Source organism: Mobula birostris, chromosome 13 (genome assembly GCF_030028105.1).
Source record: "Mobula birostris isolate sMobBir1 chromosome 13, sMobBir1.hap1, whole genome shotgun sequence".
In the NCBI taxonomy this organism is placed as follows: domain Eukaryota; kingdom Metazoa; phylum Chordata; class Chondrichthyes; order Myliobatiformes; family Myliobatidae; genus Mobula; species Mobula birostris.
This window is the reverse complement of record NC_092382.1, coordinates 15,285,975-15,302,018: the sequence shown is the minus strand read 5'-3', so window position 1 is coordinate 15,302,018 and position 16,044 is coordinate 15,285,975. Positions and strand designations below refer to the sequence as shown.

Here is a 16,044-nt window from a genome sequence, read left to right as displayed (position 1 = left end):
AGCAGCTGTTTTAACGCAGAAAGTGGCTCCCATAAACAATTTACTTAATATCAACGTGTATCTAATGCCAAAGTACAATCCTCTTACAAATACAGATATGAAACACAAGAGATTCTGCAGTTGCTGGAAATACAGAGACGCACACACACAAAATGCTGGAGGAACTCTGCAGTTCAGGCAGCAGCTCAGCAGAGGAGTATACAGTCCAGGCATGCTGAAGGAGCTCGGCCTAAATGTTGTCTATTTATTCTCTCCACATTTGCTGCCTGATCTGTTGATTTCCACCAGTAATTTGCAAAAAATAACCATCTTTTTTTCGATCAAGCAGTTTCCAAATGTTTCTGATCTTTCATTTGTTGCCACATCATGCTGGTCTCATTCTTCTTCCTCCTCATAAACGCCAGACCCCATCTCTCTCTTGAGCCCCAGAGCCCTGACTCAGGCTGGCAACCCTTTGGTTTCTGACTCTGCACATTCAAAGATTCACTCGCTAGTCTGCTGCCAAACTTTAGAGGTGCATTGCAACAACCCAGCTGTCTGAAGCACAGTCCTTTGAAATGAGTGAAAATGACCCAAACATTGAAAACAGCAGGGAAGAAGGAGTTTAACCAACTTCGTCCTGAGCCCTGGGGAAAATCAAAACCACAGTGAGCTCGTCGTCTTATGCAGACTGGAGAAAATCATGCAGGACATTCATGCAGGCGTATAGGATGATTAGAGGCATTGGTCGTGTGGATAGTCAGAGGCTTTTTCCCAGGGCTGAAACGGCCAACATGAGGAGGCATAGGGTTAAGGTGATTGGAAGGAGGTACAGAGGAGATGTCAGAGCTAAGTTTTTTTTTTAAACAAAGAGTGGTGTGTGTGTGGAATGCACTGCCAGCGACGGTGGTAGAGGCGGATAAAATTGGGTCTTTTAAGAGACTCCTAGATAGCTACATGGAGATTAGGAAAATGCAGGGCTATGCGGTAGGGTAATTTCGCGGCAGTTTCTAGAGTAAGTTACCCACAACCTCGGGCCAAATTGTCTGTAATGTGCTGTAGATTTCTATGATTTCTATGAATTTTATGAAATTCAAGGGAAGTCTCCTATCCCACGCAGTGATAACTGGCTGCAACCTGTCATCACAGGGAGGGTGAGAGGGGAACAGCAAGGATAGATGTTCATATACTGATATGGAACAGAAACATGGGCAGGGATCAGACGGGCTGAGTGGCCTCTCTAGTGTACGTTGTGAGTGTGGTAGAGACAGTAATTACACAGGATATGATACAGAACTGATTTATCTTTCAAAGATCCACAATATTAAACACCAGTCTAGTTTAAGGCTAACATCAGCAGAACGGACTCCTCCAGTGCTTAGTGACCAGGGTTCAGTCCTGGGTGCGATGAGCAGCGCAAGAACTGCAGAATCTGTCAGTAACAATCCCTCATGAACCTGCAGCTGCCGTCAGTCACCGTGATTTAACACAGAGCTGATTTGACCTTCCTCCCTGATGTGAAGTTGCTGGTGTTGCAGCAGCTGGGATGATTGAGTAAAACTCTTTGCTCACTCCGGGCAGAAATGTGGTCTCTATTTATTGTGAACTCACCGAGCATCACAAGGTGGGTTAACTGAATGAGTCTCTTCGCACACACGGAGCAGGTGAGCGGCCGCTTCCCAGGGCGAAGCTGTTGGTGTATCTGGGATGTCCCACTGAATCCCTTCCAAAATGAGAGCCAGTGAATGACATCACACTGCTACAACGTCATGGCAATGTATCCAATCAGATCACGGACATGGACACGTGACCGGGCTCTCCTTGTAGCGAGTGGGGCGCCGTCTTCTCCAGCATCTCCGTCTCCACATTCAAGGATCGGCGACATTCAAGCGCTGGTGAACTGACAGAAACAGCGGGACCAACGTGCTGTTGTGTTTGAGATTCCCATACACAAATCCTTTGACTTTTCTACCCTGTTAAAAGTTTACAAAGCACGTCAGTGGGTGAAGGACAACATTTCAACTCAGATAATTTTAGTCTCCATGGTGCCTTCTGATAAAGCACTGTCACAGCTCAAAACAATTTGGAGGAACAAGATTTTATCTTCTAACTGTCTACAGTTCCGGCATCAGGCACAATATCAAACTCTCTGCTTCCCTCTCTGTATCAAAATGGATCATTCCTCCCCTTCATCAGTCTGCGACTTGGCTCAGTTTGTCTGTCTCCTTCGCATTCTGAGCATGCGCCACACACCCACTAAGATCACATTTTATTTACACGGCTGCGATTGGAGACTTTCTGATTATTATGTCCCTCCTGGCATCTGACGGTGATGAACTCAGAGTCAGCAATGGTATTGACCTTCAGGAGTAGGTGATTAGGCTTTTTCGTTGGCGATCGATAAACTGCCGGTATTGTGTGTTTGGATGAGTGGGTCGTTTTCAGACCGGAAGGAGGTAGCGTTTGGAGTACCCCAGAAATCAGTCCCTGACCACAGTTCTTCACAGTTTAATGGCCTGGCGGAGGCAGCGAGATGTGAGATGTCCCAGTCTGCTGGTGACGCAGAAAGAGCGGAGTTGGGGGAGGGGAGGCTATTCCCATACTCTTTCGTAGCTTTGCAATCTGTACACAGTGCACTCTGGGGCTGCAGTGGCGGGTTCCATTGCTGGGATCAGTGCACAGTCACTGTGGGCTCTGAGGATTTTGTGAATAAAGCGCCATTCTCCAATTCAGAATCTCAAGCCGGGGAGCAAGCCTATCATTTGTATATTAAAGTTGTATTTAGGGCATTGTGATAACCAGATACTATAGCCCTCCACGACCTCTCTATCCAGTCCTTTCAATATTCGACTTCATTCGTACATTTGGCCAGCGGGCCATCAATACTGTCATCCGATGCATTGACATAGAACTCGCTAATACAAAAGTAAATTTTTCTCAGGTACAACCCTATAGCTTTAAGCAAACAATGTTATTTTACTTGCTTGCTAATTATATTTTCTGATAATGTGTGAGTGCAAACTTGCAATACTTTGTCATATTATTAAATTAAGTATTATATGTTTTATTGTACCAGTTATACACTGAAATGCACTGATAGGCTATGGTCTTGTTAATGTCAAAACTACCACTGTATTTCTCTTTAGCTCTGCAATTCATGTATTTCTTTCATCTTGGTTTAGTGCTTGATATTATAAGAAGCCCTAGTCATTCATATATATATAGATATTAAATACACACACACACATATATGTATATTAGATTAGATTTGATTAGATTATGAGGACACGCAGTCCTCTTTTATTGTCATTTAGTAATGCATGCATTAAGAAATGATACAATGTTTTTCCAGAATGATATCACGGAAACACATGACAAACCGATTTAAAAACTAACAAAAACCACATAATTATAACATATAGTTACAACAGTGCAAAGCAATAGCATAATTTGATAAGAACAGACCATGACACGGTAAAATTCTCAAAGTCTCTTGAAAGTCCCATCATTTCACGCAGACGGTAAACCTCCAGCGCCGCCAACTTGCCGATGCAGCATCTTGGAAGCATCCGACCACAGTCCGACTACGAGTCCATCCGAAAACTCCAAGCCTCCGACCAGCTCTCCGACTCCAAGCACCGAGCACCATCTCTGCTGAGCGTTCTGACCCCGGCTCCGGCAACAGGCAATAGGCAAAGCCGGGGATTTGGGACCTTCCCCTCTGGAGATTCTCCATTGCACAGCAGCAGCGGCAGTGAAGCAGGCATTTCAGAGGTTACTCCAGGTGCTCCTCCGTGCTTCTCACAGCTGTCTCCATCAGATCCGGATTGTGCACGGCCCCCTAGTTACACACACGATATTCATTTGGAACTTTGATCTCCTCTGGGTTTGATGGAGTTCATCTGCACTCTCACACAACCTATGTTGCAGGCCTGTAACAGGTAATGATGGATTTTCTTGCCAGAGCTTTTGCACACCGTCCATATGTCATTTGCTTGCTAAATGACACTTAAAAAAGTCAGATTTTCAAATATCACTCCACTTCTTCCCACCTTGTAAATTCTCCAGCAACTGTTGCATCACCACAATACACACAGGTAACACCAGTTTCTGTATTGCACACAAATATTTCCCCTGAACCCTCCCCCAGGTGACTGACGGTGGTGAACTCAGTGATGGCAATGCCAATGAATATGAAGGGAAGGGCAGTAGTCTGTCTCATTGGAGTCTGGCACATTTGTGATGTGAAAGCTACTTGTTGCCCAGGGCAAAGGTGTTTGATATCATTATGTACCCAGAGAGAGTGGGACAAAACATGTTCTCACGGGTAGAAAGTCCAGAACAGGAGGAGGTAGAACAAGCAACAGACACAAAATGCTGGGGGAACTCAGCAGGCCAGGCAGCATCTATGGAAAAGAGTACTAATGCTGAGTTCCTCCAGCAATTTGTGTGTGTTGCTCGGATTTCCAGCATCTGCAGATTTTCTCTTGTTTGTGACTGGAGGCAGAACAAAGGTGATTTTCTCAACAGCTGATGTAAAAGATTTTGTTCCCTTTCTCCGAGTTCCCGATCCTTGCATTTAGACAGCTGGAGCTCAGCTCTGTCTGAGAGACCCATCGGTTCCCATTCCCTCATCAGCCGGAAGCTCCCCGGGGCCCGTGTACGGATGGTGGGGCTGAGAGAGAGGGAAGAGAGCAGGACTGTCCCGGGATTGCGGGTCACGGAGTCCGGAGTCACAGCAACTACCCGAAGTCGGTGTTGAAAACGCCGCCCGGTGAGACCCCCAACCCGGAGACCCCTTCTCACCTCAACCGATCATCCGGGGCCTTTTGTGCCCCGCGCGCTGGTGAGCTCGAGCTTGGTCGGTTTAACGGCTGGGCTACTAATCACGTGACCAGCCCTTCCCCCACCGCTGTCAACAGAGGAGTCACGCGCTGCGCTATTCCCATTGGTGAGAAGCGATGTCAATCACTGCCTCCAGCCAGTAGCGAAGGCGGACCAACCGAGGGGGCGTTACCCCCGCTGACACCGTCTCCCGAACTTTCCGTCACGGCGGGACAACCGTCAAAGTAAATGTCCGCTTTCTGATTTATTTCCATTTCCCTCCGAGGGAAGTTGGGGCGTTTGTGAAGCGTCTCCTGCGGCCGGAGTCTGATGTGTCGCTGAGAGGTAGGAGGAGACCGCTCGGCCCGTCGGTTTGATGCCGGTTCCCCGGGGAGGGAGAGGATGAAGACGGTGAGAGAGGGGGCGGACAGGATGTTTGTCCCGGTGGGGACAGGAGGGGCTCATCTGTGGAAATGTCTGAGCCCACGGTGGTGGCGATTCACCACATTGGGGGGCAAACACCGGCAGACTGTTGCCCTGCAAGCGGGGCCGATGGTCCGGGCAAAGTGACAATTATTTGTGTTTTGTTGAGACTGTACCGGGAATATGGTGTAAAATCCCGCTCCCCACACTAACACGGGTCACACAGACCAAAGAACAAACTGCCGGAGGAACTCAGTGGGTCGGGCAGCATCTGTGGAGGGAAATGGACCGTCAACATTTCGGGCCGAGACCCTCCCTCTGGACTGAGAGTGGACGGGAAATAGTCCGAGAAAAGAGGTGAGGGGTGGGGATGGGGCAAGAGCTGGGGAGTGAGAGGTGGATCCAGGTGAGGGGGAGGTGGGAAGGTGGAAATAGTGACGGGGTGGGAGGTGAGTGGTTGGGGCAACACGGGGCTGCAGAAGATGGAAATTAATTCCATAGAGGATTAACAAAGAGATTAGAGAGTATTTGTTATAGAGAGTGCAATGAAGATTCACCAGACTGATCCCTGGAGTGGTGGGGTCATCGCATGAAGAAAGATCAAATGTGATAACCCTTTCATTTAGAGAATCGAGGACTGAGAGGTGAACACATTGAAATTCACAACATCATTATCGGCTGAACCAGGGATCCCAATCTCTGAAAAAGGGGGGTGGACTGTCCGGGACTGAGATGAGGGGAAATGTCTCCACTCCGAGGGTGGTGAATGTCTGTAAATCCCCACCACAGAGGCCGGTGAAGACTCAGTGATCATCCTCACATAAAACAGAGGCCGGCAGATGTGTGGAGACCGAAGGGATCGAGGAAATGAGGATCGGGCAGAAACATGTGGCTGAGATGGGAGAGCAGCCGTCATCTTGTTGATGGTTAGAGGGGCTGAATGGCCACCTCCTGCTGTTTCTCACTTGATGTTTCCTGTCCAGTGAGGCTGGAGGAATGTGAATAGTAATTAGTGTTCATACACATGGAGGGGTTTAAATGAAACCTGCACATTTCCTGTTTGGGTCTGAATTGAGTGATTAGATCAGACCGGACGCAGCTTTGTCATTGTGCCGACTCCAGATACAAAGCCAATGAAACGCAGTTGGCATCTGGACTGGGGGGGGGGGGGGGGGTCGTCACGTGACGGCTCTGCCCATTTACCTGGCCGGCAACACGTCACCTGCCAATCAAGGTTTGACCCCGCCTCGCCCATCAATGCACACCTCACCATTGGCCTCGTTAATTAGCCTTGTACTTGGCCTCGGGTAATTGGCCTTTGTAATCAGTTTAACCCTGCTGGCACCGAGCCATTGGCTTCCCTGTGAATCACCTGGGCTGGAGCTTCCAGACCTATAAAGCAGCCCACGTGTGCGTGACCCTCTCTCTTTTGTGCTGCCTCTGAGGGACCACCGTGCTGTCCGTGAGTTGTGCTTTGAATAGGGTTGGGAGTGTGGATATTGTCCCTAAGCAGAAGAGCCGCGCCTGCACAAAGTCAAGGGTGGTTGTATACTTTGTCCCCACGCGATTTAATGTGATTTATTGCTGATCCGACTACTGTAAATTGTGCGCGTGTTGCTTCCGTTGCCATTTTCCCCCGTTTGCCTTCTGTAAATAAAATCCTTCACTACCCAGACTGTGAGCCCAGAGCCCTTGACTTTGAGACCTGCAGAATCTGTTTCCTCACTGGCGCTGCGTGGGGAAAGTGTTCTGGAACAGGGGCAAAATGGCCAGTACAGGCACCGAGCGTAGGATTCCCGGCTGGACCGACGAGAGAGGGATTTGAGGCCTGGCGGACCACGGTAAACCGGTGGACTGGTCCGAGCAGTTGGACCCACGTTGCGAGCACCTGGCCGCGGAGCTGCTCCGGCTGTGGGATGAGGGGGGCCCCAACATGAGCCTCTCTCATTAAGAGGCGAGCGCCCCGGGGAGCCTGTCTGATCAACAACGCCCCACGGGCGCCGCAGCCGGAGATCCGGGTAGGCTCTACCCTGTGGGATCGGGTGGTGACCGCTGTGAGGGTCCGATACCCCACCCTCCTGGAGTGGGATCTACACCGGCGCCCGCAATGGGGTACGGTCAGTCAGGGCACCCGGGTTGTTAGAGAGTGGGCGCTGGTCAACGGCATCTACCAGGGAGCCTGCGACCGTAATTTTTATAAAACACCCGGGTGACCGGTACCGTCGCAGGATACCTGGTCACCACCGCGCACCCCGATATAGTCAGTGATCCTGCCCCTCATGACACCAGCTAACGGGAGGACCGTGCGGGATGGTATCACCCTCCTTGAATAGATGTAGTGGGGGCAGAGGCAAGGGCTGGAGACAAGCCCTCCCCGTTTTACGCGCAGGCAGCTGTACATGGACATGGATCCCCAACCCTGACCTCTGCACCCTGTGGAAGGAGCTTTGTGGCGGTGGGGTGGTGGGCAACTGGGCGATTGCACTCATTCTCGTTATTTATCATCGCTGTGTGTATATTATGTTGTCTGCCAAATTTTTAAGAGCACGTCTGTCTTTCTTTAGTTCTGTGTAGTCAGATATAGCGTTCACCTTATAAATAGAGTAAGATGTATTCCTTTCCTTTTCACTGCGGTAACGCCTGGCGAGTGGCGAGGCTGCCGAGGGGTGGACTGTGCTGACTGTCACGTGACAGCACTGCCCACGCCTGGTCAGAAGACACGCCCCCTGCCAATCAAGGATTGACCCCTCCTCGCCCATCACTGCACACCTAACCACCGGCCTTGTAATCAGCTTAACCCTGCCGGCACCGAGCCGTTAGCGTTCCTGTGAATTACCTGGGCCGGGCACTTCAGCCTTCCTGCATGAAAAGGGCTGGACGCTCTCTTTGCCATTTCCGAGGGACCACTCTGCTATTCCAGGCTGAGAACCGTGGAACAGCGCTGGAGGAAATTGTTGGTAAGCTGTGCATTGAATAGGGTTGGTGATTGTCCCTGATAGCATTGAGCCGTGCCTGTACAGTGAAGGGGCTCGGGCATCGTATTGACTTTTCCCTTGGATGTGTGTGTGTGTACTTTATTCCCACGTTCGTTATTAATCGTCTGCGTGTGTTTTACTGCCGACCTGACTTTATCCACGACTGCTGTAAATTGTGTGCGTGCTGTTTCTGTTGCCATTTTCCCATTGTTGCCTTTGAGCTGCTGTGTCCCCTCATTAAAAACAAATGTAGCCTGCGAAAAGTACGGGGCAGAAACAGGAAGCATAGAGACAACCGGATTCTATTTTTCATTTGTTGTTAGTTTCCCCGAGGGGAGGTGCACCGTTCCCGGAGGCACTGCAATACCGGGTCGATGCGCGGCGTGGACGGAGCAAGCCCCTATTCCATCTCCCTGTTCCAAAAATCAATTTAATATATGGTCCCCAGATAAGGGACGTATCAGATATTAAACTGATAAGAACAGATTTTTTTTAATTTCAAAATGTACTTTATTCAAAAATAAATATATACAATAAACCATTCAATAACTTTTCATCCTTTACATACGTTTCCATTATACTCAGTAAAATACCCGTGTTTATAGCCACCCACGTGGCACTCCAGTAGTTCAGCTTAGCATCTCATTGATGAGGGGTATACTCCCCACCCACCGACCCCTCCCACTCCCACGGGTGGAGAAACCTATACTGTGGTCCTTCCCCACCGGGCCCTTGCGGTGGCTGCACCGAGTTTCAGTGCGTCCCTCAGCACGTACTCCTGCAGCCGAGAGTGTGCCAGTCGGCAGCATTCTCCCACGGACATCTCCATGTGCTGGTAGATCATCAAGTTTCGGGCTGACCAAAGGGCGTCTTTCACCGAGTTGATGATCTGCCAGCAGCACCGGATGTTGGTCTCCGTGTGCGTCCCCGGGAACAGCCCGTAGATCAGAGAGTCCTCTGTCACGCAGCTGCTGGGGATGAAACGTGACACTAGCCCGTCCATCCTCCTCCACACCCTCTTTGCGAACTGGCAGTGTGCAAAGAGGTGGGTCACAGACTCCTCCTCACTGCAGTCCTCCCGTGGGCAGTGGGGTGCGGAGACGACGTTCCGGGCGTACAGGAGGGCTCTGACTGGGAGGGCCCCTCTCACCGCCAGCCAGGCGAGGTCTTGGTGCCTGTTGGTGAGATCTGGCGATGAGGCATTTTGCCAGATGAACTGGACAGTCTGCTCAGGGAACCACCCCACTGTGTCCATCACGTCCTTCTCCTGCAGTGCCTGCAGGACACTTCGTGCCGACCACTGCCTGATGGCCTTGTGGTCAAAGGCGTTCTCCTGGAAGAACTTTGCTACGTGGGACAGGTATGCCGGCAACGACCAGCTGACTGGGGCGTTGTGCGGGAGTGGGGCCAGACCCATCCTTCGCAGCCAGGGCGACAGGTAGAACCTGGGCACAGAGTGGTACTTGGTGCCCACATACCTGGGTTCTACACACAACCTGATGCAGCCACATACGAAGCTGGCCATCAGGGTGAGGGCGACATTGGGGACGTTCTTGCCCCCGTTGTCCAGGGACTTGTGCATGGCGGTCCGTCTCACCCGCTCCATCTTGGATCCCCAGACGAATCTGAAGACAGCCCGGGTGATTTCCGAGCTGTAGGAGCGGGGGACGGGCCAGGCCTGCGCCAAGTACAGCAGCCCTGAGAGCACCTCACACCTGATGACCAGGTTCTTGCCCGTTATCGACAGGGAGCGCCCTCCCCACAGTCCCAGTTTCACCTTGGCAGTCCGCTCCTGCCAGTTCTTGTTGCACGCCTCAGCCCCTCCGAACCAGATCCCCAACACCTTCACATGGTCAGACCTGATGGCGAAGGGGACGTTGGATCGGTCCGGCCAGTTGCCGAATAGCATAGCTTCGCTCTTCGTGCGGTTGACCCTGGCCTCCGACACTAGCTCAAACTGTTCGCAGATGCCAATCAACCTGCAAACTGACCTCGGATCAGAGCAGAAGACGGTGACGTCGTCCATGTACAGGGAGGTTTTCACTTGGGTCCCTCCACTGCCTGGCAGCGTCACCCCTCTTATGCCCTCATCCCTCCTGATGGCTTCCACAAAGGGTTCTATGCAGCAGACAAACAAGACGGGGAGAGGGGGCAGCCCTGCCTGACTCCAGACCTGATGGGGAAGCTGTCTGTTTCCCACCCGTTGACCTGGACTGCACTACGGATGTCTGTGTAGAGCAGTCTGATCCAATTCCGGATTCCCTCCCCAAATCCCATTTTGGAGAGCACGTCTGCCATGTACGTGTGCGATATCCTGTTGAAGGCTTTCTCCTGGTCCAAGCTGACCAGGCAGGCGTCCACCCCCCTGTCCTGCACGTAGGTGATGGTGTCCCTCAGCAGCGCGAGGCTGTCTGAGATCTTCCTGCCCGGTACAGCACAGGTTTGGTCCGGGTGGATCACCTGTCCCAGAGCAGACTCGACCCTGTTGGCGATAGCCTTGGACAGGATCTTGTAGTCCACATTCAGGAGAGAGATGGGTCTCCAATTCCTAATGTCCTCCCTTTCCCCCTTCTGCTTGTAGATGAGGGTGATGATGCCCTTCCTCATGGACTCAGACATACTGCCGGCCAGAAGCATAGCGTTGTACACTTCCAGCAGGTCTGGGCCCATCCAGTTCCACAGAGCCGAGTACAACTCAGCCGGTAAGCCGTCGCTTCCGGGAGTCTTACCCGACCCGAAGGAACGGATGGAGCCTGTCAGCTCGTCCAGGGTCAGTGGCTGATCCAGACTCTCCCGCTTGCCGTCGTCTAAGACCTGCGTGATAGACGACAGGAAGTTGCGGGAGGCTGTGGATTCTGTGGCCTTTTCCTCGTACAGACCGGCATAGAAGGACTTGCAGATCCTCAGTATGTTGGTCTGCGAGGACGCGACTGAGCCGTCCTCTTCCTTAAGGTTGTGGATCACAGAGCTCCCCCTGTGCACCTTTTGGAAGAAGAAGCGTGAGCACGTCTCGTCCTGCTCCACGGTTTGGACCCTTGATCGGAAGATGATCTTGGAGGATTCAGCGGCGAGGTGCTGGGCTTGCCGGCCCTTCACCTCTCGCAGTTCCTCCCTGACATCCACCCCCTTCGACTGCAGAAGGAGAAGTTGCTGCAACTCTGTCTGGAGTTTACGCAGTTCCCTCTGCTCCTGCCTTGCCTTCTGAATACCCTTGCGGATGAAGAACCTCTTAATGTTCTCCTTGGTGGCTTCCCACCAGTGAACCGGGGAATCAAAGAAGGCTTTCAAGGTTCTCCAACCTGTGTACTCCCTCTCTAGTTCCTCGATGTTCTCTGGGGTCAGCAGCTTTACGTTCAGCTTCCACGTCCCCCTGCCTGCCTTCTGGTCCTCCCGTAAGTGACAGGTGGCTCTCAGAAGGCAGTGGTCAGAGAAGAACACCGGCGTGACGTCGGTGGACCCGACCGTGAGGGACTCAGACAGGAAGAGGAAGTCGATCCGGGAGCGGGCTGAGCCGTCCGATCGTGTCCAGGTGGCTTGCGGCTGTGCTCCACCTGTGGGGGTGCCAAAGGCGTCGCGCAGCTTGGCTGTCTTCACCATTTCCCTCAGGAGTCTAGAGGTACTGTCTAGCCTGCCGTCGGCACTGCCGGGTCCTCCAGCCGCATCAATGGTGCAATTGAAGTCTCCGGCCAGAACGACCGGCTGGGTTGTCACCAGCAGCGGTGGGAGCTGCTCGAAGACGGCCAGCCGCTCGCTCCGCACGGGGGAGGCGTACACGTTGATCAGCCGGAGCGGAGTGCCCCGGTATTTGACGTCTGCTACCAGGAGGCGCCCCGCAACCACCTCTTTAACTTGGGTGATTGAGAAGTTGCCTCCCCGCAGCAGAATCCCCAGGCCGGAAGCGCGACAATCGTTGCCCCCCGACCACACCGACAAACCTTTTTTCCACCACCGTGACCACCTCCGGTAGTTACGGAGATGTGGTAGTCCACACTCCTGGAGGAAGGTCACATCGGCCTTTACAGTGTCCAGGTACTGGAGCGTGCTGACGCATCTCCCAGTACTCTTCAAACTTCGCACATTCAAGCACGCCAATTTAAGGTCTGCCATCGTTAAGTCTTTTATTTTGGCTGCTCTCCGTCCTCACTCTTGCAATCCTGAGCCTTCATCCCCACCGCCTTTGTGAAGTTTTCCACCTCCTGTGGGCTCAGGTACTGCTGGTAGTACTCCTCCGTGTGTGGCCGTTCTGGTTCTGGGTCTGGGCCCGGGGGTTTGCTGACTTCCTGGGCTGCTTCCCCTTCCGGCTGCTGGGTGCCAGCCGTGGCTCTGCTCCCGGATTCCCGGAGCTCTGTGCGTCTGCTGCTCTCCGCCTCCTGTACTTGGGGGGTGGCCAGCAGACTTTCTCCCCTCTCTCTCCTCCTCTCCACCTGTTCTGCCAGCCGCTTCTTCCGCCGGGGCTGCTGGCCTCCCCCAACTCCTTCCTCCTCTGAAGAGGACAGGGTACCAGGGGCTGCGTGGTTCCCTACCCTTTTCTGGCGTTGCTCCACCTTCTGTCGCTTGGCCGCCGCCTTTTGGGTCTTTTTCCGTTTCACGACCTTCCATTCGGTTTCCCCCTCCGCTCTCCCCTCCTCCATGGACTCCTGCTCGTCGTTTGCCTGGTCCTGGAGGGTCTGCAGTGGGGTGGCAGGTCTTGGGGTGCTTGCACCTTCCTCCCTGGTCTCGTCCTCCGTCCTGTCGGGTGCCTCATCTGCAGCGCTGGCGGGTACGTCCGCATCAGCCTGGGCCCTTTCAGGGCCAGCACCTCCCCTGGTCGCCTGTGCGTAGGTGCCCCCACGCTTCGGGCAGGCTCTGTACAGGTGGCCGGCCTGTCCGCAGAGGTTGCAGGCCTTGGCCTGCGTGCAGTCTTTGGTCAGGTGGCCTTCCATTTTACAGTTCTTGCACATCACCACCCTGCACTGGGCTGCGATGTGCCCTTCCTTGCCGCAGTTTCGGCACACCCTGGGTTGTCCCGCGTACACCATGTACCCTCGGTTCCCTCCGATGGCGAAGACGGAGGGGGGGTGGATGATGCCGCCGTTGGAATCCAACCTCAGCTTCACCTTCACCTGCCGTTTGCTGGTCCAGATTCCCAGCCCGTCCTTCACGTCTGCTGGTGTTCCTACGCTCTCCACATACCGAGCGAGGAACGTAAGGACATCTACCACTGGCACGTGCGGGTTGAACATGTGCACCGTGATTGTCCTTTCCTGTTGCGTAGCCGTTGCAAAGAGGGGCTGTGCTTTCAGCAGCGACAGCGGCGCCTCTGTCCCCTTCAGCTGAAGCTGCTGGTACAGCTTCTGCCACCCTGCAGCCTGCCGGAAAGTGACATCGAAGAAGCCCGCGAAGTCCTGGACGCAGTAGATGTCATCGGGCGTAAATCCGCAGCAATCCAGCAAGACCTTCCGGATGAAGGTCTCTCGGGTGAAGCCGGTGCCCCCGTTCCGGTCTCGCACTGTCAGCCTGACAGTGTTCTTGATACCCTGGCCTCGAGCTGATGTACTGCTCGCTGCTGCCATCTTCTAACTCACTGCTGTCGTCGCTGGTATGGGGTGTTAGATTGGAGGCCAATCAGCATTAGGATCCACCCCTGCGTCAGCGCGAACTCTCCTCCTCCGCCTTCTGGACTGATAAGAACAGATTTTTTTTTTTTTTTTATTATTTCAAAATATACTTTATTCAAAAATAAATATATACAATAAACCATTCAATAACTTTCCATCCTTTACATACGTTTCCATTATACTCAGTAAAATACCCGTGTTTATAGCCACCCACGTGGCACTCCAGTAGTTCAGCTTAGCATCTCCTTGTTGAGGGGTATACTCCCCACCCACCGACCCCTCCCACTCCCACGGGTGGAGAAACCTATACTGTGGTCCTCCCCCACCCTTCTGCAGTCGAAGGGGGTGGATGTCGGGGAGGAACTGCGAGAGGTGAAGAGCCCAAAAGCCCAGCACCTTGCCGCTGAATCCTCCAAGATCATCTACCGATCAAGGGTCCAAACCGTGGAGCAGGACGAGACGTGCTCAGGCTTCTTCTTCCAGAAGGTGCACAAGGGGAGCTCTGTGATCCTCAACCTTAAGGAAGAGGACGGCTCAGTCGTGTCCTCGTAGAATGACATACTGAGGATCTGCAGGTCCTTCTATGCAGGTCTGTACGATGAAAAGGCCACAGAATCCACAGCCTCCCGCAACTTCCTGTCATCTATCACGCAGGTCTTAGGCGACGGCAAGTGGTAGAGTCTGGATCAGCCACTGACTCTGGTCGAGTTGACAGGCTCCATCCATTCCTTTGGGTCAGGTAAGACTCCCGGAGGCGACGGCTTACCGGCTAAGTTGTACTCGGCTCTGTGGAACTGGATGGGCCCAGACCTGCTGGAAGTGTACAACGCTATGCTTCTGGCCGGCAGTATGTCAGAGTCCATGAGGAAGGGCACGATCACCCTCATCTACAAGCAGAAGGGGGAAAGGGAGGACATCAGGAATTGGAGACCCATCTCTCCTGAATGTGGACTACAAGATCCTGTTGAAGGCCATTGCCAACAGGGTCGAGTCTGCTCTGGGACAGGTGATCCACCCGGACCAAACCTGTGCTGTACCGAGCAGGAAGATCTCAGACAGCCTCACGCTGCTGAGGGACACCATCGCCGATGTGCAGGACGGGGGTGAACGCCTGCCTGGTCAGCTTGGACCAGGAGAAAGTCTTCGACAGGATATCGCACACGTACATGGCGGATGTGCTCTCCAAAATTGGTTTTGGGGAGGGAATCCGGAATCAGATCAGACTGCTCGACACAGACATCTGTAGTGCAGTCCAGGTCAATGGGTGGGAAACCTCTCTCCCCTGTCTTGTTTGTCTGCTGCATTGAACCCTTTGCCGAAGCCATCAGGAGGGATGAGGGCATAAGAGGGGTGATGCTGCCAGGCAGTGGAGGGACCCAAGTGAAAACCTCCCTGTACATGGACGACGTCACCCTCTTCTGCTCTGATCCGAGGTCAGTTTGCAGGTTGATTGGCATCTGCGAACAGTTTGAGCTAGTGTCGGAGGCCAGGGTCAACCGCACGAAGAGCGAAGCTATGCTATTCGGCAACTGGCCGGACCGATCCAACGTCCCCTTCGCCATCAGGTCTGACCACGTGAAGGTGTTGGCGATCTGGTTTGGAGGGGCTGAGGTGTGCAACAAGAACTGGCAGGAGCGGACTGCCAAGGTGAAACAGACTGGGACTGTGGGGAGGGAGCTCCCTGTCGATAACGGGCAAGAACCTGGTCATCAGGTGTGAGGTGCTCTCAGGGCTGCTGTACTTGGCGCAGGTGTGGCCCGTCCCCAGCTCCTGCAGCTCGGAAATCACCCGAGCTGTCTTCAGATTCGTCTGGGGATCCAAGGTGGAGCGGGTGAGACGGACCGTCATGCACAAGTCCCTGGATAATGGGGGCAAGAACGTCCCCAATGTCGCCCTCACCCTGATGGCCAGCTTCGTATGTGGCTGCATCAGGTTGTGTGTAGAGCCCAGGTATGTGGGCACCAAGTACCACTATGTGCCCAGGTTCTACCTGTCGCCCTGGCTGCGAAGGATGGGTCTGGCCCCACTCCCGCGCAACACCCCAGTCAGCTGGTCGTTGCCGGCATACCTATCCCACGTAGCAAAGTTCTTCCAGGAGAACGCCTTTGACCACAAGGCCATCAGGCAGTGGTCGGCACGAAGCGTCCTGCAGGCACTGCAGGAGAAGGACGTGATGGACACAGTGGGGTGGTTCCCTGAGCAGACTGTCCAGTTCATCTGGCAAAATGCCTCATCGCCAGACCTCA

At 53.3% G+C, this 16,044-nt stretch overlaps 1 protein-coding gene and 1 non-coding gene across 2 annotated transcripts in view; both read right to left on the bottom strand.

The window, feature by feature from the left end:
- LOC140207821 (uncharacterized) overlaps positions 1–13,753 on the bottom strand; it is a 50,429-nt gene extending 36,676 nt beyond the window's left edge. Inside the window, exons 1-3 of the mRNA XM_072276382.1 lie at positions 13,361–13,753; positions 10,061–10,158; positions 7,009–7,256 (exon numbers count right to left, since the gene is read on the bottom strand). Coding sequence (XP_072132483.1) covers positions 7,009–7,256; positions 10,061–10,158; positions 13,361–13,753 — 739 coding nt within the window. The remainder of the gene's footprint in view (positions 1–7,008; positions 7,257–10,060; positions 10,159–13,360) is intronic.
- Positions 8,535–8,727, bottom strand: LOC140208871 (U2 spliceosomal RNA). The gene has a single exon (XR_011888961.1). It is a non-coding gene; the product is annotated as a U2 spliceosomal RNA (small nuclear RNA).
- Positions 13,754–16,044: the final 2,291 nt, after the last annotated feature.